At 38.0% G+C, this 22,760-nt stretch overlaps 1 protein-coding gene across 1 annotated transcript in view; it reads right to left on the reverse strand.

Moving 5' to 3' along the window:
* Positions 1 to 18,539, reverse strand: part of Fgl1 (fibrinogen like 1) — a 29,610-nt gene extending 11,071 nt beyond the window's left edge. The window contains exons 1-5 of the mRNA XM_090354022.1: positions 18,470 to 18,539; positions 13,020 to 13,094; positions 11,354 to 11,534; positions 1,392 to 1,551; positions 569 to 666 (exon numbers count right to left, since the gene is read on the reverse strand). Of these exons, the coding sequence (XP_090210148.1) occupies positions 569 to 666; positions 1,392 to 1,551; positions 11,354 to 11,534; positions 13,020 to 13,079 (499 nt within the window). The 5' untranslated portion in view covers positions 13,080 to 13,094; positions 18,470 to 18,539. The remainder of the gene's footprint in view (positions 1 to 568; positions 667 to 1,391; positions 1,552 to 11,353; positions 11,535 to 13,019; positions 13,095 to 18,469) is intronic.
* Between the last annotated feature and the right edge of the window lie 4,221 nt (positions 18,540 to 22,760).

The following is a 22,760-nucleotide window of genomic DNA, read 5'->3' on the forward strand; positions in this document are numbered from 1 at the left end:
TCCCCCCTTCCCTATCCAATTTCAAATTTTAAATTATTGGAAATGACTGTGACTAAATTTCTCTTTAAGAAATAGAAAACATGCCAGGCACTGGTGGATCAAGCCTATAGTCCTAGCTACTCAGAAAGCTGAGATCTGAGCAACCCAGTTCAAAGCTAGCCCAGGCAGGAAAGTCCATGAGAATTCTTATTTCATTTAACAATCAAAAGACTAGAAGCAGACTGTGGCTCAGTAGTAGAGCCCTAGTCTTGAGTGAAAAGGCAAAGAGCCAGGAGTCAGGCCCTGAGTTTAAGTCCCATTACTGACATACATGTAAAGAGAGAGAGAGGGAGAGGAATATATATGAGCAAATAATCCTCTTCCAATCCAGTTCCAGTTTCTTTTTATTCTCTCTTCTTGGTTTTAAGTAGCCACATTCTATAAAGGGGAATTTTGCTAAACAGGTGATAACACCATCTGTAAATTGTACTAGTTATTGAATTAATTCCATTGTCTATGAAATTGTGGATGATACTTTAGGTTTGTTTCTATTGTATTTCAAATGAACTTGACACCAGTCAAATCTTACCTTGTGTTGTTAGTAAGTGAAGATATTTATTACCTAGCCAATATTCACCATTTCTTTGAACAAAATTTCCAAAGCCATTTTTGTAATCATTCCAGCCTCTAAAAAATTTTAAAAACAAAAGCTAATTTCAACCAAAGCTTGTGTTAGCAAAATTGGAATGAACATTTGTGGAACCCAAGATTCACACTCTATCCCCTCCCTTACTTACAATGTTTTTTACTTCACTACCAGTACTTTTGTGGTGGGGGGGAGGTCCTGGGGTTTGAACTCAGGGCCTGGGCACTGCCCCTGTATTCTCTTTCTCAAGGCTAGCACTTTACTAGTTGAGTCAGTCCAGCACCACTTCTGGCTTTTTCAGTTTATGTGGTACTGAGGAATAGAATCCAGGGCTTCATTCAAACTAGGCAAGCACTTGGCTACTAAGCTACCTTCCCAGCTCTTAATACTTGTTTTTGTTTTTGTTTTTGTTTTTATCAGTCCTGGGGCTTGAACTCAGGGTCTGAACACTGTCCCTGAGCTCTTGAACAAGGCTCGTGCTCTATTACTTTGAGCCACAGCACCACTTCCAATTTTCTGGTGGTTTATTGAGATTAAAAAAGAAAAATCTCATGGACTTTCCTGCTCAGGCTGATTTGGAACTGCATTTTTCAGATCTCAGCCTCCTGAGTAGGTAGGACTACAGGCATAAGCCACCATCACTCAGCCCAGTTTTCTTAGAATACAGAAAATGAAAGTCTGTCCAACTAATGAACTTTAGGAATGATAAGAAGATGTGATTTATACATCTAACATTCATTACTCCAAAGTCTAGTGATCAACACACCTGTAGAAGTTCTCACTGCCATCAGAGCGTCTCTGAATTACAGTCCATCCTCCTCCATCTGACATATCACAATAAACAGAGAATGCTGCTGGGCTCTGAAGAGGTTTGATTTGGTAAAATCCACTGTTCTTAAATCCATCATTGAAAATCTCTGAGCAATCTGTTGGTGAAACAAAGTAATGTAAGATTTGTTATGAACTGTTTTAAGAAAAAACTGAGCGTTAATAAAAGCCTTATTTGCTATCCCACGATTTGTCACCATACCCCGCAGTTTGACCTAGAGAACCATGTGAATGAAACAGAGATCATTGTGTTATGTATGATTTTCATAAAAAGAAATTTAAAAATTAAATCACTATCTAGTTAACTGCAATATACTAAGAGAAACTTGTCACTTCATTAGGCAGCATAGTAGAATATATCTCTTATAAATCTAAAACTCAAAAGTTTTAAAATGGAACACCAAATAATTTAGTATGGGTTACCTTGACTTATAACCCTATAAAACATATGGAAATGTTTGGTAATCATTTTCAGTTCTCTCCTGCCCTCTGCCCCAAATTCCATTTTTAACTTGTCAGGTTTCACTTTAAGTTCTTATAACTTCAGTTTTATCATAGACTTCATTTTTACTATCCCACGGAAATGTCTACCAGCCCACACATTTGTGAATATTTTTGTTAGAAACTACAAGCTTCTGCTATTTCTTTCATCTTTGTATTTTTCTTTGCCAGAGTATTTCTTTGGTCTTTGAAATAAAATAGTTACCAGTTTGTCATCAAAAAGCAATATTAATTCTCATGCTACTTGAAGACAGGAAAATTAACCTGGATCTCATTCAAGATTGATCTGTACAGATCTGAGGATTATGGTTAAGCTTTATTTAGACAACTAGGTGGCTACATTGTAGGGTGATTGAAGCAGTGGACAGCATAAAAAGGTAGTAATGAGAAGAGGGCTGGACGCTGTCCCTGAGCTTCATTATGCTCATGGAAAGCACTCTACCACTTGAACCACATCACCACTTCTGGTTTTTTTCTATGTGTGTGATATGGAGGAAATGAAACCAGGTTTTCGTGCATCCTAGGCAAGCACTCTACCACTAAGCTAAACTCCTGGTCCCTCGGGCCAATTCTTTCTTTTTCTTTTCTGTCTTTCCTTCTTCTTCTTCTTCTTCTTCTTCTTCTTCTTCTTCTTCTTCTTCTTCTTCTTCTTCTTCTTCTTCTTCTTCTTCTTCTTCTTCTTCTTCTTTTTTTGCCAGTCCTGGGGCTTGAACTCAGCCTGAACACTGTCCTTCGGCTTTCTCAAGGCTAGAGCTCTACTACTTGAGCCATAGCACCACTTCTGGCTTTTTTCCTATGTAGGTGGTACCAAGAAATCGAACCCAGGTATTCATGCATGCTAGGCAAACACTCTGCCGTTAGTCCAAACTCCTGGCCCCTCCTGCCAATTTTTTTTCTGAAAGTGGTTTTTGTTTTTGCTATTACAGAAAGAAATACATTGTATGTGAAGTAAGTTGAATAGGCAATGGGAATCAGAAGAGAAACAAAAGACAAAAGACTTTTATTTTCCAAAGCCCTCACAAGACTCAAAAAATCCTATACTACTCCAGTAGGATGTTAGTCTTTGTAAGAATTAGGGTTTATTCATGCATTTTGTTCCAGGAGTCAAAAGCACAAGTGTTTTTTTTTATACATGATGGATTATAAAATTAACCCTTTTTGAGCAATTAACCAAAAAGGAAAAAAATGACTACAGGAAGCTATCTCAGTGTTATTAAAAAGCTTAAATGTTTTTTATTTTTATTTTTTTATTTTTGCCAGTTCTGGGCTTGAGCTCAGGGCCTGAGCACTGTCCTTGGACTTTCTCAAGGCTAGAGCTCTACCACTTGAGCTTCAGCACCATTTTTGGCTTTTTTTCTATGTATGTGGTACCGAGGACTAGAACCCTGGTCTTCGTGCATGCTAGGCATGACTGCCAGCACTTGGAATTTGTTTTTATTTTATGACATCACTAAGTTTGTTTTCATTTTTTCCTTCTCACAAACAGTTTTCCTTCTCATCACGAAAAACAAAGCAGAACACCATGGAAAAGTGACTGATTCTATATCATTGTAGTTAAAGCACAAGCACAACCCTGACTATCTGGCAACAATGTAAAGGATTGTTGTAAACTAGAGTGACCATTTCAAAAGCAATGAGCTATTTAATATCCACAAGAAAGTTTTCAATGAAGAAAAGCAACACTCAAACAAACAAAAGAAAACCAAAAGCCCCAATAAATAAATACACAGCAAAAAAGCAAACTGGGTACAGTGGTGCAGATCTGTAGTACTAATAACTGGGAGATAGAGACAGCAGGATTTTGAGCTCCACACTAGCCTGGGCTACATACTGAGAACCTGTCTCAGAAACAAAATAAAATAAAGTGAGGCTAGAAGGTGTGGAGCACCTACCTTGTAAGTGGAAGTCCTGAGTCTAATCTCCAGGGCCCAAAATTGCGCATACTCCCCCCACCCCCCCATACAAAAGTAAAACACACTGGTATTTCTGCTGCCTGTAATGAACAAACATAAAGTCTGTCTTGGGAAATGTTACTTAAATGGAGACAACAGAAAGTTTGATCAATGTAGAGCTTAATAATATTGAGCCAAATCTACCCTGAGCATCATAAACCAGGATATGATAAGGACACCTACACAGTCATGTTCTTCTCTGCACTATTCACAATAGCCAAGCAATGGAAATAACCCAGATGCCCTACTGCAGATGAATGGATACAAAAAATGTGGGACATATATACAATGGAATTCCACATAGCCAACTGACAAGATAAAATAATGGCATTTGCTGGGAAGTGGATGAAAATAGAGCACATCATGTTGAGTGAGATAAGACCAAAGGAACCAAAGGTGCATGGTCTCCTTGATATATGGATATTAGATCCAAACAGTACAAGAGTGATGACTCAATATTCCAGTACCCAAGGTTATTGACACAGTCTTGGATATATAAAGTTAAGTACACAAACATAAAAATCTATGAAAGAATATATATTCTATTGACATAATGTTATATTATATAGATTGATATGTATCTACAATAAAGTCTCAGCTTAATCATAATTACCTTCTAAAACTTATGTGCCAGTAATTGTTTATAGAGATTTCCTTCTTGAATACTTGTTTGTTAAATATGGCATTTGAAATATGATGTAAAAAATCAGTGTTAATAAAATCTTTTACTAAAAAATAAAAAATTGAGCCAAGGACCAGAGTGGCTCATGCCTATAATCTTAGCTACTCAGGCTGAGAGCTGCAGATCGTGGGCAGGAAAATCTATGTGGACCACTAAAAGAAAAAAAAGTGGTAGAGAGCTAGCCTGGAGAGGGAAACACTTAGTGATAGCACCTAGGCCCTGATTTCAAGCTCCATGATTGATTTTTTTAAAAATTACCTACATTTTTAAAACTGTGATTTCAAAATGTTTTGAGCCACTCAATCCCCTGGAGAATAGGTGGCGGAAGGGCAAGGCTAGAAGAATTCGATGTTTATGGTAGTATTAACATTGAAGTACAGGTTTCTTTGGATGCTTACATAATACCAGCATAAAGCCAGGGCCTCTGCCTTCTGTTTTGACAAACACCCCATTCAACTGTGATGTGAATAGTTCTTCTGATCATGCAGAAAGCAAACAATGTTGAAAGGCTACATGTTTAAGCCTCACAAAGTAGCATGCCAGCTTGCCAAAAAGGCTTTTCCTATTATCTCTGAATGGTGGCTGAAGTTCCAAGTTGAGAACCAAAGGGAGACTACTAAAGACCTATACTTGTTTTGTTTGTCTTTGGGACGGGGTCTCACTATGTAGCACAGACTAGCCTTGAGCTCACAATCCTCTTAGTGTCAGCCTCCTGAACACATGCCTTCCCATGCTTGGCAGGTTGAACATTCTTAATTTTTTTTTAAAAAAAGCAAGCAACAGACAACAGAGTGGCTGTCACGGCACAAAGAATGCATGCTAGAACCACATTCATCATCCACCTACCCCATGCAATTAAAGTGAGGAGGAGATTATTTGTCAATAACACTGTTTTTTTTGGAGGTGGAGCGGGTGACTCTTTGGGGGTAACTTTTTCTGCAAGGGTCAGTTGGCACATGATGTTAGCTGATATTGATGTTTGTGTGGCTATGTCATAAGCTCCTAGATTTTCTGAATTTTGATTTCTGCCCGTTCCTGTCTTGGTGAGGCCAGACCAAATACTTTCTAGGGCTTTATCTACCCAGCCATGGTCTGGAGGTGCTCCATTTCTAGATCTAAAACAAGGGATAGATGATCTGGTCATGCCCTAGATAATAGCCATTGAATGAGTACTTCTTTGAGGCTAACTGTTGTATTAAAAGATATTTCATTAGACCTTCACAACAAATGCTTACTGTTCCATTTTACTCATGAGGAATAAAGACCCATAAATGTTAAGGATTGTACCCAAGACCACAACTATCAAGTTGAGCAGTGGGACTTTGAAACCAGGCTTCCAAGTCTACACCTTAACCTGTCTCATCCTGCCTCAAAAGGATGCCATGAGAACTAGAAGTCACTGCACAAGAGGTCGCAGTGGAACCCTCAGTATTGGTTGGCTGAACAGATGAGATGCGAGATTGTTGAGATTTATCACTAATGGATGGAAATTCAGCACAGTAATCTTTTAATTCATAACCCAATCACACCTAAGACTTTAAATGATACCGTTTAATTATACAGGATTTTTATGTGGCATATAATAATAGTGTGCATTGTACAAATTGCTAGGTTGCATGTAATTAGATGTTCGTTACTATGCAACAAATTACAATTCAACAAGTAACTAATTTAGTAGAATACAGTAACTTGTAAATAAAGACAAGGGAATTTATACTTATATAGAGATACTATGTGTTTTTTCAATTAAAGGCTTTATAAACATAAACTCTGATGTGACCAGACTCTTACATTTTATGTAATATTTTACAGCATATATAGTATTCTCTCAACAAAGGGTCTGGAGTTTTAGCTCCCAGGCCTTATTGATGATTAGTTATGCAGACCTAGTAACAAACATTAGAACATCAGATTGTCTGCACCCTACGGGAGCATGGCCTCCTGCTAGAGTGCTTTCTTGGCATGCATGAAGACCTGGGTTCGATTCTTTGGTACCACATACAGAGAAAAAGCCAGAAGTTGTGCTGTGACTCAAGTAGTAGAGCTCTAGCCTCGAGAAAGCCTGAGTACAGTGCCAAGGCCCTGAGTTCAAGCCTGAGGACTGGCAAAGAAAGAAAGAAAGAAAGAAAGAAAGAAAGAAAGAAAGAAAGAAAGAAAGAAACAAAGAAAGAAACAAAGAAAGAAAGAAACAAAGAAAGAAAGTCTGGACCTCATTCAAATTTATTAGCAAATTCCAAGAGTTAAAAATCCTTCCAGTCTAACACATAGACAAAATGGGTGCTTAAATATTTAAAACTAGAAAAGGTAATGCCTCTTTAAATCTGTAAACACCTCTCAGAGTTGCGGGGTGTGTGTGTGTGTGTGTGTGTGTGTGTGTGTGTGTGTGTGTGTGTGTGTGTGTACTGGAGCTTGAACTTAGGCCTGGGGACTATCCTTTGGCATGTTGGATCAAGCCTAACATCTGCCACTCATTCCATAGCTCTACTTTCTACTTTTTGGTAGTTACCAACTTTCCTGTTGTCTTGGAACCTCGATCTTCAGATCTCAGCCACCAGATTAACTGATATTACAGATATGAACCATGGGTACCCAGTTTGCTTCATTTTTTTCCTGAGTAGATTCCTGCCTGAATTATAATCATGCCCCAAATCTCAACCAATAAAAATGCTACTATGTAGAACCACTGTCACAGGAACCATGTTTTATTTGAAAGAAGGAAAGTCTTTGGGTCGGGAATGTAGCCTAGCATGCCTGAAAACCTGGGCTCAATTCTTTGGTACCCCAGAAAAAGCAGAAGTGGTCCTTTGGCTCAAGTGGTTGCGTGTTAGCCTTGAGAGAACTCAAGGACAGTTCCTAGGCCCTGAGCTTAAGCCCTAGGACTGGCAAAAGAAAGAAAGAAAGAAAGAAAGAAAGAAAGAAAGAAAGAAAGAAAGAAAGAAAGAAAGAAAGAAAGAAAGGAAGAAAGGAAGGAAGAAAGGAAGAAAAGAGAGAAAGGAAGAAAAGAGAGAAAGAAAAGAGAGAAAGAAAGGAAAAGAAAAGAGAGAAAGAAAAGAAAAGAGAGAAAGTCTTCTTCACCTGCTTTCTTAGCTCCTGGGAAGAAATTTTGTGAGACCTGGTTCTGGTCTTAACTGTTCTCATCCACACCCAACAGTAAAAGCACACATCTTTTTTTGTTTTGTAGGGATGCACATTTAATTGGCATAGAGTAGGTATGGCTTATAGCTAATTCTCCATGGATCAAGTACATTCCATGTTTGGCCAGCAGAGTTTATACCATGAACTAGTTTTTTTAATTAAAATTTTTTATTAACACTAATTTTTTACATCATATTTCAAATGTCATTGTTAACAAACAAGTATTCAAGAAGGGAATCTCTATATGCAATCACTGGCACATAAATTTAAGAAAACAAAGTTAATCTGAGGCTTTATATGTCTTGAGCTAGTTTTTAAAGGATATTTGTATAGTAATCAGCATTGGAAGATAAGAATTAATGTCTTCCTCTGAAACTGACAGTAATTTTGTTTTCAGCCCATTCAAATAAAAATATCATCCCCCTCTGTGACAAAGATTGGGCATCTTTGCTTGTAACCCATTAAAAAATATTGGGTGGAGACAGGAGGGAGGAACTGGGAGAGGGTGAGGGAACAGAAGAAACTGAAAGGAAATGTACTCATTACTTGACTCATGTGATTGTAATGTCTCTGTATATCACCTCTATAATAACATAAAGTCAGTTAATAATAAGACAATATATGGCTCCCTCAACTTAACACTGCCAGCTGTAATGTTGCCCAGTATCTGCCTAGCAGGGCTCTTGGTTATTTGAGAACCAGAGACGTTGCCTCTCATTCAGGAGTCCAAATCTGGTTGAGTCTGTTCAGAACAAGTTGTTAGCTTCCAAATAGGGCAAAACCTCAGCCCTACATACTTCTTACTAGGCATCCGCATCGTGAAAAGCCCCCACGTGCTTCTCATGAGTAGTCTTGGCCTAGAATCACCGTCTCCAAAGCAGGCGGACCCTGCTTCCTTGTGGATTGATGCCCTTACTTGTCTTTCACTTCATTCCCTAATCTCCATAGTAATAATCTTCTTAGGTTCTGATTCCTGTTTTTGTCCATCTTTCCCCTTTCCCCACTGCTTCAGACAGAACATTCCCTTTCTCTTCTCCAGTCTGTCTTGGTTGCCCCTGGCTCTTTTTTTGCTCCATGTTCCAGACCCTTTAGCCACCCTTGCTCTATATCCATTGGTACTACTACAGGCCAGTGGCTCTGGCCTCTCTCTGACCCATACAGGTGGACAGGCATAACATTTAGGTACTAAGGATCAAGATCCTGGGCAACAAAGGGTTTGGAATCCAGGGAAAGAGAGCAGAAAGAGATTGAGATCTTGGTAACAAAAGACAAGGGAGGAACTGGGAGTTTGGCCTAGTGGTAGAGTGCTTGTCTAGCATGCATGAAGTCCTGGGTTCAATTCCTCAGTACCACATACAAAGAAAAGTCCAGAAGTGGTGCTGTGGCTCAAGTGGTAGAGCTCTAGCCTTGAGAAAGCCCAAGTACAGTGCTCAGGCCCTGAGTGCAAGCCCCAGGACTGGCAAAAAAAAAAAAAAAGAAGAAGAAGACAAGGGAAGAATTTTATTGAAGCTATCATTTTGTAGTTCCCCAAATTCTTTTTTTTTTTTTTTTTTTTTTGCCAGTCCTGGGCTTGAGCTCGGGACCTGAGCAATGTCCTTGGACTTTCTCAAGGCTAGAGCTCTACCACTTGAGCCTCAGCACCACTTCCGGCTTTTTTCTAATGTATGTGGTACCAAGGAATCGAACCCGGGTCTTCATGCATGCTAGGCAAGCACTTTAACCATTAAGCCAAACTCCCGGCCTCTCCAAATTCTTAGATCATACACTAATGCGTATATTTAGAAGCACAAAATATATTTTATTCCTATATGTTTGACATCTCTTTGATATCTGCAATCTTTTGATTTTAGTCAGATGTACTTTTCCTAAGTTGTATTTGCTCTTGTTTTTCCTATTTCTACGTGTTACCTTACTTTCATCCATAAGTTCCCTGATCATTAATAAAGAGGGAAATGGGCCAGGAGTGTGGCCTAGCATGCTTACCTAGCATGCAGGAAGCCCTGGGTTCAATTCCTTGGTGCCACATACACAGAAAAACCAGGAAGTGGTGCTGTGGCTCAAGTGACAGAGTGCTAACTTTGAGAAAGCTCAAGGACAGTGTCCAGGCCCTGAGTTCAAACCCCAAGACTGGCAAAAAATGAAGGTAAAATAAAATAAATAAAAAGGGAAAGTAAGTAAAGTATCATCTAAAACCTCATATACTGTCTAGCTAATAGACCACAGGATACATTCATAAACAGAGAAATTAAAATGTATTATGGCAGTGCAGGAAGAGAAATGAACAATATGCTCTAGAGAGTATTCTTTTTGTCTCTTTTAAGCTTTGCTCTAAAAGAAGCCTGTAACGTATCTGGAAAAAGTCAAATGGATTTTCTTATATGGAAAATAATGACATATGCATTGATTAGTGTAACATATTGACAATTTAAAATCATTTCTAGGAGGAAAATATTGGCCTAATCAAAAGGAAAATTATTAAATCATAAAACATACACATTAACAAACTACTCTCTATGTTCCTAACAAGTGTGGTTCTTTCCCCCTTTTTTGCCCTCTTATTGTACTGTATTCACATATTTGCCACCCTAGATATATTAGAGTTTCAGAAGGGAAAACTGGGTAATGTGGTGTGCACCTGTACCCTCAGCTATTGGAAGGCTGAGATAAAGGATTTCTTGAGCCCAAGAGTTCAAAATTAGACCGAATAATACAAGGAGACATCACTAGAAACAAAACAAATGGAAGGTAAGACACTGCAAGTGTAACCCACAAAGGAAAATTCAGATATAAAAATTCATAATTATATCTTACCGTTGAGTACAATAAAAATATAAATCTATTATGCTGATTTCTTATTGAACTATAGAAATTCTCACATATTTACCATTTATAATAAACATTTCCTGGGCTGGGAATTTAGCCTAGTGAAGAGTGCTCGAAGACCTGGGTTTAATTCCACATTCATAGAAAAAAAAAAGCCAAAAGTGGTGCTGAAGCTCAAGTGGTAGAGTGCTGCCCTTGAGAAAGTCCAAGGACAGTGCTCAGGCCCTGACCTCAAGCCCAGGACAGGCAAAAAAATAAAATAAAATAAATTCCTGTAGGGCCTGGAGTTTGACCTTGTGGTAGAGTGCTTGCCTAGCATGCACAGAGACGTGGGTTCGATTCCTTGGTACCACATACATGGAAAAAAGCCAGAAGTGGTACTGAGGCTCAAGTGGTAGAGTGCTAGCCTTGAGAAAGTCCAAGGACAGTGCTCAGGCCCTGAGCCCAAGCCCAGGACTGGTGAAAAAAAAAAATTCTGTACCTAAACTTATCTCACACTAAAAGTATAACATAAGGTAAAAGGTATGTAAAATTGACACAAGATGTAAGTTGATACAATGTGTCAATTTTAAATGTTGCTTCTGACTAGAATAGAAAAGGGGTTTCCACAAGACTTGCAGTAAGCCAGATGTGTTAACCCATACCTGTAATGGGAATGTTCAGAAGCCTGAGGCAGGAAGTTTGCAAATTCAAGGTCAGCATGAATTATATAGTGAAACCTTTTCTCAGAACAAATACCCACCACCATCACTGAATCTGTGTATGTGTGGCAGGTTATTGAAGCGCTTAAAAAGAATCAGTTCTCACCTGCATACTGCCTCTTGCCTCCAATGTCAATGATGCTATTCTCCAGTCCTCTATCAATGAACTGGACTTCTTTCTCATGCAAGAGCTGCCCAAGTGTGACTTGCTGCCTTTTGACCTGAGTTTCCAGCTGTCGTACCTGGGCTCTGAGTCGTGCCAGCTCGTGGGAACAATTCTCCAGAGCCTGCAAAGAAATGAACATCTCATTTTCATGGGAAATTAAAGCTGTTAATACTGTAAATAAATCAATGATGGCATTTTGTCTCCAACTGCCCTATTGCAGAATATTATCCCAGCCAGAAAATGTCTTGAAAAATTCTAATACTATTTGCTATTTGAAGAATAAAGGTTATACTAACAATCCTGAGTGGGTGGTTTGCTAGTATTTTAAGTCACAAAGGGTACAAAATGAACAATAAGAGCATTTTATGGTATTTTTTTCCAGCCCTGAGGCTTGAACTCAGCGCCTGAGCACTGTCCTTGGGCTTTCTCAAGGCTAGAGTTCTAACATTTGGGCCACAGCACCACTTCCAGCTATTTCTATGCACATGGTACTGAGAAATTGAACCTGGATTTTCATTCATACTAGGCAAGCACTGTACCAGTAGGCCAAATTCCTGGACATATTGTGACATTTTAAGACCATTTTAGAACCTATGGTGCTTTGCAATAGTAAATAGAGAAATTGATTGTGATGATGTTAGACACAATGCACTGTGCAGTTTAAAAATAAGAGAAGGAAACATAGGTCAAGTATGTATAATCTTTATGATATTGCTAGGATTTTTCCTTTTTTCCCCCCAAACTCTGAGTGAATACATATTTTGCCCTTTCTGACTCATAATTGACACAGGTCATTGTCACTGATTTTAAGTAATATGGGTAATTTATACTAATGGTAAGCCCATTGCAAATTACAAATACTAGGATCAATTGAAAATTCTTTTTTTTTTTTTTTTGACAGTCCTGGGCTTGAGCTCAGGGCCTGAACACTGTCCTTGGACTTTCTCAAGGCTAGAACTCTACCACTTGAGCCTCAGCACCACTTCTGGCTTTTTTTCTATGTATGTGGTACCGAGGAATCGAACCTGGGTCTTCATGCATGCTAGGCAAGCACTTTAACCACTAGGCCAAACTCCCAGCCCCCCTCAATTGAAAATTCTTGAGATTACAGTAACAAGGAAATAAATCAGTGACTTTTTAAACATTTTCCTCATTTGCAGTGAATACTGATATTTACTTTTAAAAATTCTAAGTATTTGGTAAGTGTTGCTATGTGTCAAGTGGTTGCATAAAACTTTTTCCTTCTTCCTCCTTCCACCTTAAGCTTTTTGTTTGTTTGTGCCAGTACCAGGACTTAACCTCGAGGTCTGGGCACTATCCTTGAGCTTTTTGTTCAAGGCTAGCACTCTATTAATTGAGCCACAGCTCCACTTCTTGCTTCTTGTGGTTACTTGCAAATAAGAATTTCTCAGACTTTTTCTACCCAGGCTGGCATCTACTCAACCACCTGAGCAACCTGGATTACAAGTGTGAGCCACCAGTGCCTGGCTACCCTCAACTCTTTTTAGTGACCAGTTAATATGAGTTTTCTGCAAAATTAAGAATCCAAATTCAAAGAATTCAAAGCAAGCATTATGAATACAACAGGATTTCACAATAAACTTACCCCACTTTCCTTGCCCATCATCAGAGCCATGGCTAAGATAAAACTGAGTATCTTCTCCATGTTCTCCAGAAAGAACTGAAAGCAACAAAAATGATTTCCTACACTTAATCAACATTGAATTTTTCTATGAGAGTAGAGTTGGGTTCAGATTCAAAAAGCTCAAGGAGCCAGACACTGGTGGTTCACATCTGTAGTCCTAGCATCTCAGGAGACTGAGATCTGAGAATCATGGTTCAAAGCCAGCCTGGGCTCGGAAGTCTGTGAGACTCTTATCTCCAATTAACCACCAAAAAGTCAGAAGTGGCTCTGTGGCTCAAGTGGTACAGCCCTAACCTTGAGCTGAAGAGCTCAGGGACAGCACCCAGGCCACAGTTCAAGTCCTATGCCCCCCTCCCCCAAAAGCCTCAAATGGAGCTACAGGTTAATCATGATCTGAAGACTACCCAGAAAATTCTCCTAGATTTCCAGCCTTTGTCATAGGAAGTGAGCTGAACAGTGATAATATTGAGCTTTTGTAAGAATTCCTGACTCCTGCATTCCTCTAGAAGAATGCTAGGTTAACTACACTTAGGTTAGGAGACAGTAGCCCTCAATCTAAGACACCTTATGTAATGGTAATGGTATCAAGAGTTTATCATTAATGAATGGCTCAGCACCATATGCTATGTGCTATGAAAAATAAAGCATAGTTGCCTTATTAGAGTTTTAGAGGGGAAAAAGAAATACTATTAAAATGGAAACGTATAGCAATATAAGCTAAGTGTACATGAACTGATATGCAAATAAGTATAAGCATCTAAACTTTCCCAGAGAATCTCTCAATTCAAAATTAATTACTTAATCCACCATGATTCCATACTATATTTATAGACCAATGTAATGTTTGTTCATTTTATAGGCACTGTTTTTATGTGCTTACTGTGTTCTAAGCACTATGCCAGGTGATGGAGTTACTGTTTGGTAAATGTTTTGCTTTGCTTCACTTAGAATAAAATTCTGTGAAGGCAAAATCCAGATCTTGCTAACTATTATATCTCCCAGCTTTTAACTCATAAAAGTTTAGTTGTCTATGCATTAATTATCCTCCTCGATGGAAAACCATTGCCAGAGGAGAAAATGTGATCTCTTTGCTATAAAACTAGTCTTTTGGTACTTCATACTTTCCTCCTCTATGGAAAAAGAAGAGGCTAGGTGTATGTTGGAAAATAACCATTAAGAATAAGTTAAGAAGGTTGGAGGCAAGGCTCAAGTGGTAGAGTGCCTGCCAAGCAATCAAGCTGAGTGTGAGCTTCCCATATTGCTCCCCTCAAATAAAGTTAAGGACTTACAGTCTAATTGGAACTTGAGCTTTTTTTTCCCTATCTTTGTCCTGATACCCTAACTTAAAAAATAAAACAAAGGAACAAAGGGAAACTGTCAATTTGTTGTGACGTGACCAAGTTTAAATGGAAAGGAAGAGAAAAGACACAAGGTGGACAACATTAACGAGTCTGTAGATGACAAAAAGCCTGTGGCTGAAAAAGCAGTACATTGGGTACAGCATGACATGTAAACTAGCACCCCAGCCCTGGGGCTGGACTGAAGACAAAATGCAGGCAAGAAATTAACCCCAGATCCCTATCTAAATCCTGAGCTTCTCTCAAGCCTTTAGCACTCAGAAGGGTGACTGTGGAGAGAATGAAGCAGAGAGGTTCAGGTGTTGTGATAGCGGGAACCCTCGAGGACAAAAGAGAGACTGGGGTTGGGAGAGGGCAAACGCTGAGGACATTCCCTCTTACCTAGCTACTTCTATCACTGCAGCCAGGCGGCCAGCATGGGCCTCCTTTCTGAAGGACCTGGAAAAGGCCTGCCTGGATTAACACCAGCAGAGTCTTGTCCTTCACTGGTCTTGTTCAAGCTCACTGCTTGGCAAGCCTCATCTATTCTTTCAGAAAAGCTATGGGCATAATAGCTCATCTGTTTCAAAGAAGGTCTTTCAGAAGAAATATATACATATTAAGTTTTATTTTGTATCTATCCTTAAGCCACTTAAAGAGAAGCACCAAATGTCTTACATTGCAATACTTGGCACAAACCCATATAATAGAAATTAATTTATCATGAAAACATATTTTTACTATAACTTAATTCTTTCATTTAACAATGTTAACCTAACCGAAAGTATATAGAAAGAGATGAGGGGTTGAAGAAATTACACAATAAAATGTGCAGAGCTTTGATAAAAAATTTAAGAACACAATTATTCATTACAGAAAACCTCTAATAAGTATTGAATTTAGGAGAACTCTGGAATTTCACTTTTTTCTATTATATTTGTAACAATTTCTTGAAATTAATCTCAGATTGAGCACCTATTTATGCCTGGTGCTAAGTTTACTAGGTGCTTATATATATGTATATATATATATAACTTATTAAATACACTAATTACATGCAAATATTAACTTAAAATGCACAAAAAAATTCTGACACTGTTTTCCAATGTATTTTTGTAGAGGGCAGAATAAGAGAGACATTTGTAAAGGAAGAGATGTGGCAAAGAATTGAGAACAGAAGGTGAATAGGTTTGCTGCCAATTGATGATTTTTATTTTTTATTTATTTATTTATTTATTTTTTTGCCAGTCCTGGGCTTGAGCTCAGGGCCTGAGCACTGTCCTTGGACTTTCTCAAGGTTAGAGCTCTACCATTTGAGCCTCAGCACCACTTCCGGCTTTTTTCTATGTATGTGGTACCAAGGAATAGAACCCGGGCCTTCGTGCATGCTAGGCAAGCACTTAAATCACTAGGCCAAACTCCCGGCCGATGATTTTTAATGCAATACTTGAGCTTGAATTTAGGGCCCAAGTATTGTACCTTAGGTTTTAGTTGTTGTTGTTGTTCAAGCTGGCACTCACATTGTAACTTGAGCCATAGCTCTATTTCTGGCTTTTTAATGGTTAATTGGTATGAGAGTCTCACAGACTTTCCTGCTCAGGCTGGCTTCAAATCACAATTCTAAGATTTCATCCTCCTAAGTAGCTAGGATTATAAGCATAAGCCGCTGGCACCCAGGTGATATTCTCTAATTGATAATGTAATCTGATTTTTAAGGAAAAGATTCCAGGTAGCATTTAATATTACCATAAAGCTAAAGTCATTTCATTTAAGATATTGACGTTTTCTAGACTTTGCTTTAATGCCTTTAAGTTTTGTAGTTGTAGAGTCAAATATTTTATTTACTCCAAACGTAAAGTACTTCAAAGCACTTTCTAACTCATATTCTGACCTCGGCTCTTAGGTAAGTGTTTTAAAACCTGGGGGCTGGGTTTGGTGGCTCATGTCTGTTACCCTTGTTACTCAGGTGACTGAGATCTGATGACTGAGATTCAAAGCCAGCCCTGGTAGGAAAAGCTCAGAGATTCTATCTCCAATTAACCATACTGGTGGTATGCTTCAAGTGTCAGGGTGCCAGCTATGAGCACAAGGTTCTGAGTTCAAACCCCAGTATTAACACAGACACATACACACACAGGCGCACACACACATACATGCACACACACACACACGCACACACACACACACACACACACCCGCACACTGTTTATGGTCAAGTTGAGCATGATAGCTCAAATCTGTAATCCTAGCTACTTGGTGAAAATTAGAGGATCAAAGTTTCAAGCCTGTTCAGACATAAAAGTTCTTGAGGACTCCATAGCTACGCATGATGACATTTACCTGTACACATGCCTGTGGTGTGCACCTATTTTTCCCTAGGAACATGGGGAAACGCAAGAAAAAAAGATCACAGTCCAAGTTGACATAGGCATAAAGTGACACTTACTCAAAAATAACCAAAGCAGAAAAGGCTAGAAACTAGAGCTTGAAGCTCTGAGTTCAAATCCAGATGCAAAGGAAAAAGATATTTACCCTGCTTCTCACTATACCTTAAAATTAGTTGCAATATTTTTGCTTTTAGTTGTTTCAAACTATAAATCATTATCATTATTAAAAAAATACCATAAAATTGATGATCAAGTTAAAATTATTTTCAAGTAACTATTCTCTGATGAGACACATTATTTTATGTCTTTTTTTGTATACCCAAACTTTTGTGCTTATGATTTGAGCTCTCACCCTGGAGCCACAGCTTCACTTCTAGCTTTTTGGTGACTAATTACAGATAAGAGTCTCATAAATTTTTCCTGCCTGGGTTTGCTTCAAACTCTGATTCTCACCCTCAGCCTCCTGAAGAAATAAGTGTAAGCCACTGGCATACAGTTTATAAATTATTTTGAGGGGCTAGGGATATGGCTTAGAGGTAGAATGCTTGCTAGCATGCATGAAGCCCTGAGTTAGTAGCTCCAGTACAGAGCTCGGGTCCTGAGTTCAAACCCCAGGACCGGCAAAAAAAAAAAAAAGAAATTTTCTTTGAAAATCATTTATTAACATAAATAAATTGTATGTACTGAAAATCTAGATTGAACAAGATTGTACTGAATTATTCAGCTCCTGAGCTGAGTAACAGTGACCCCTGCCCATAATCCTAGCTAATTGTAAATCAAAGCCATTTTTATTTTTTTTCAGTCCTAGGGCTTGAACTCAGGGCCTGGGCTTTCTCAAGGCTAGAGCTCTACCACTTGAGTTACAGCACCACTTCCAGCTTTTTTTCCTGTATATGTGGTACCGAAGAATTGAATCTAGGTCTTCATGCATGCTAGGCAAGCACTCTACCACTAGGCCAAACTCCTGGCCCTATATTTTTGTTTTTGTTTTCTACTAGTAAAATTAAACAGTAAATTAGTAAGTTTTGTTGCTAAAATATCACTTTTAAAAGCACAATTAAAAAGCAAGTATATTAATAACGTAAAATTTCAAGAATTATCTGTTAATAGTAGGCTTTTATCTAAGGACAGATGAAAACAGAAGGAAAAAGTTATTGAACAAAGACTCACAAATAAACTATAATCTTAATGTGAGAAAGTTAACGCTTAAAAAAAAGAAAGTTAATGCTTTACCCATTAACACAGCCTTAGAGGCTCTTTTCCTTTCTCTAACTTCTACCTTTTTTTTGAAATTGAGATATAATATTTGTTATTTATAACAATAACTTATATTTAATAAAGACCTGTGAAAAGCTAAGCATTTGTCCCCAAATAGGTGAAATAAAAATATATGAAGGGAAAAACATATGGAGGGGCAATTACAATATAACCCATTTAATTTTTCATTTTGTAGGTTGAAACACAAAATCATATCCTTTTACATCACACTCCCAAATATAAAGAGAATAGAAAGAAAATACAATTTTAAATCTGTCTTCCAAGTTGAAGAAGCTGCCTTCTCTCAATCAGTCTTATCTCTCCCAGAAACCAATGCTTATTTCTTGAGTTATGGCTCCTCTCATTCCTGTGAAAATTAATTAGCATCATTAAAGTCAGATCCAGAGTACAGAAACATTGAATAACTTACCCAAAGAAAAAAATGAATTAGAGACGGCTCAGTCTTGATCCAGTGCCTTCCAGGATCCTCTCTAACTGAACTCAGAATTGGTACTTTTTTTCTCCTCATTTGATCAGAAATTGGGACAATGTTGATTTTGGTTTTAGTCCAGAAAGAACATTAGGAAATCAGTTTAACTGGAAGGAAAGCTTTAAAAAAATAAGCAAGTACCAATCCCAATAGGATGATATTATCTATTTCCCCTTATTTGCATGAAATTTGATAAAAGATCCAACAATATGTTTCTATTTTAACCCCACATTATCTCCTTCAAAAAAGTTTTGTCTTCAAACTTCAGTACTGCCCAATTGCAGATGGAGTAAAACCCAAGTTCAGCTGAAGATTTACTTTATAGATGTTAAGGGAGATAAGCAGTTACCTGTAACGATGAAATTACAGAATTTCAACTAAAATATGGAAAGAGGCCAAATTTTTCTTAATTATAACTTATGGCAGATTAATAATAGTCAAGGCGAAATGGTCAGTGTATTTGATCCTTAAGGAAAGTAAACGTATCCCTTACTAAAGAGGTGAAATTTTAAGCCAGGTATGGTGGCTCTCACCTGAAATCCTAGCTACTCAAGAGGCTGAGATCTGAGGATCTGGGTTTAAAGCCAGCCCGGGCAATACAAAGCCATGAGACTCTTATCTCTAACTGATCTCTAAAAAAGGGAAAGTGTGGCCGTGGCTCCAAGTCAGTAACCTTGAGCTGAAGAGCTCAGGGACAGGGCTCAGGCTCAGAGTTCAAGCCACATACCACCCCCCCCCCCAAAGGTGAAATTTTCCTGTATATATCAAGTACATTCGAGCAAGTTGTTTCTTTAGTTTGAAAATCTCCTAGGGGGTTTTCTAATGTAATAGTTAACTTGTTAGCTTTAGAAATCATATTGGGTAATAGTTCAGACTAGAAATCCAAATCCAGGTTTATCTTATGCCATTATGATGCAACTCAAGTAGCTATTTGCTATTTGTTCTGTGGTTCCTGCTTACTAACTCAGATTCCAGTAAAATGTAAGTTGCTTTTTTTTGTTTGTTTGTTTTTGTTGTTTCCTGGGCTAGAGCATTCCCTGTCTAAGGCCTTTTTTTTTACATTTTTGTATTGTTATTATAAAGGTTATTATAACATTTTTGTATTGTTATTATAAAGGGATTATAGTTACATGAATCAGGTAAACAGTACATTTCTTTTTGGACATTGTTATTCCTTCCCCTGCTGCTTCCAGTTTTTTCTCCCATCTCCACCTACAAGTTGTAGGTTCATTTTTCAACAAAATGCCCAGTGTGTACCATCTGTTCACCCTTTGTCCCTCCACTTCCATGTAAGGCCTCCTATTGAATATTTTTTATCATTTATGTAAAAATTTGTTGATTATTAAGGAAAAATTGGTCATTGCTGAGTAGGTGCTCTCCAGAAAGTCATTCCACCTCTCTGACCTTGATTTTTTCTCATCTATAAAATGAAAGAATCTAATCAAATAATTTCTAAGATCAACTTCTACTCTTATTTTTTTATTTAATTGTTATTAATTATAAGACACCCTCACATGTAACATAGAAGCATATCACATACCAGAATTAAGGGTTTTGCAAATAACCAGGTGACAGTGAGAAATGGAAAATACTTGTGAGTGATCCAAGTTAATGTGAGACCTGGATACTGAGTCCAGGAGAAGATCCTTTCATAGCTTCCTGGTGCAAGGAGACAAAGGCAAAGCTGTAGAACTTAGGTTTAAAATCTGGCTGGCTGTTTGGCTTAGTGGTAGAGTGCTTGCCTAGCATGCATGATGACCCAGGTTCCATTCCTTGGTAGCACATCCATAGAAAAAAGCCAGAAGTGGTGTTGTGGCCCAAGTGGTAGAGCTTTAGTCTTGAGAAAGCCAAAGGATAGTGCTCAGGCCTTGAGTTCTAGCCCTAGAACTGTCAAAAAATAAAAACAACAACAAAAAAAACCCCTTCATGGTTATGTCACATGTTTCAAAGATTAAATGATGGACAGGTACTTTCAGGCATGCTCAGATTGCATCATAAAGATGGTAGACAGGAACATCCCTGGATATGCTTAGCTTTCTCTGTAAAGCTTAGGCGAAAAAAGAAAGAAAAGAGAGGGGGGAGGAAGAGGGAAGGAGAGGAAGGAAAAAAGGAAGACAGGAAAGAAGGAAGAAAGGAAGGAAGGAAGGAAGAAAGGAAGAAAGAAAGAAAGAAAGAAAGAAAGAAAGAAAGAAAGAAAAGAAGGAAGGAAGGAAAGCTTTGAAGGTGTAATAATCTACAAGATACCTGCACAATGTAGCAGCTAACAGTTGTTTTTAATTTCTGTTTTCTTATGTTTCTAAGATACAATATCCCTATGGGTGAACAAGCTGGTCTCATATTCCTGTTCTTGGGCCATTCTCCTGTCTGACTCCTGAATACTTTGGACCTCAGGTATGCATCATCACACTCAGCTATAGTGTTTCCCCTACTTCCCCCAATTTCTGGGGATTGAACTCAGGGCTTGAGCACTGTCCTTGAACTTTTCTCAAGGCTAGCACTCTACCACTTGAGCCTCAGTACCACTTCCGGCTTTTTGCTATGTATGTGGTACCGAGGAATTGAACCCAGGTCTTCATGCATGCTAGGCAAGCACTCTACCACCACTAGGCCAAACTCCTGGCCCCTATTTTCTTTTTTTAAACAATTTTTTTTCTTTTATTTTTTGTCCGAGACCAGGAATTGAACTCAATAGCTGACACATTCACTTTTTGGCTAATGCTCTGCCAACAGAGCCATATATCCAACCCCTAAACAAAAATTTCTAAAGAAGCTATTTTCATGAGATAATTTTCTTCCAAACTATACTTATTATCAGAGGAATAAGGGATAAGAATAGAATGCTATTATTTTTCACAAAGAAACAATTTGTGAAGAAGAAATAACTCAAAATAATTAAATATAGTAGTCAGAAAAATTTAAATACAATTCAGAATGAATTGTAGTATATATGTCTATATAAGTATATAGAAGGTGAAATGAAGTGACAAGGATATCAAAAGCAGGAGAGAAAAAGATAAGAAAATTAAAGCTTTAATTCAGGCAATCAATAATCTACTTAATAGACTTTCAAGGAGAACACAAAAAACAACAGAGAACAAATTATCAAGGAAATCAAAGGGAAACAACCCACAACCTACAGAGTTATAGGAGACAATGAGTAAATAACATATTTAGTGCTAAGCATGACCAATTTAAAAAAAATCCCTTATTTTATCTGGCAAATATCATGTAACCCTTCTATTAATTACAATAAAAATATATTTAAAAAATGGAAGAAAACCTTTCAAATAAAAAATATCCCTTAGATAATCATGATAAAAATTTTAACAGTGATAGAAAAATCAGAAAATGTTTTCAGGAAGAACAAGAATCAACTGACATTGAGAATGGCGATACCCTTCTCCACAGAACGATGGTTAGCTGTCTATATAATCTAGTGCAATGATAGAGTTATAGACATTTCAGACATGTAAGAATTTTTAAATGATTCTGACTAAAAATGGCAAAAAAGAAGTGAAGACTAATAAAGAGGGAGATAGGAAAAAAATGGTACATTTTATAACGTGTCAGCTTAGCTAACTGAACTTCATTTCTCATAAATCCGTGCCTTTTCTGTTTCCTGTTAGGCTCATTAGAGTTCATTGTAGGAGATAGGGAGTGCAGAAATGAGGTGTAGCCTATCTTTGTGGCTCTCACATGTCGTTACTTAACTTAGGCAAGAACACTACTATTTGAGCCCCATGTTGTCTCCATTGCCTGTGTTGTCACTTACCTTGATGGCCTAGATAATAGTCAAAACAGCCAAGACAGTAATTGCTCCGCTCTCCCTAGTCTTTTCTTGAGTGCATGATAAAAGACCTGGGTTCTATAGAATACAAACCTTCTCAAAGTCAGAGGCCATAAGAATGGACACAAGTTTTAGTCCCCTCATGGGATCCAGGTTTTTTTTCCCTGGCATCTATCCACTTTTGTCACTCACCTGTGATGCATACTTTAAGTTCCACCACCATTTTTGCAAATAGCCTTGCAGTAAGTGTTTAATCAGTTTGTATAATTGAATTAAGTCAGATCTTACATATCCCACAGGTTCTGCTTTGACATGGTCATAATAAGGCTGCTAAGGAAGAAAGTTAAGGGAGAGAGAAGGGATTTGCTCAGTGGAATATTCTCTTCTGGGGATCGAGAGTCTTACTTTTGTTCCAAGCTAGACTGTTTTCCCTGTTAGCCTGCT

Source organism: Megascapheus bottae, chromosome 20, assembly GCF_031878675.1.
Source record: "Megascapheus bottae isolate mThoBot1 chromosome 20, mThoBot2.hap1, whole genome shotgun sequence".
Lineage (NCBI taxonomy): Eukaryota > Metazoa > Chordata > Mammalia > Rodentia > Geomyidae > Megascapheus > Megascapheus bottae.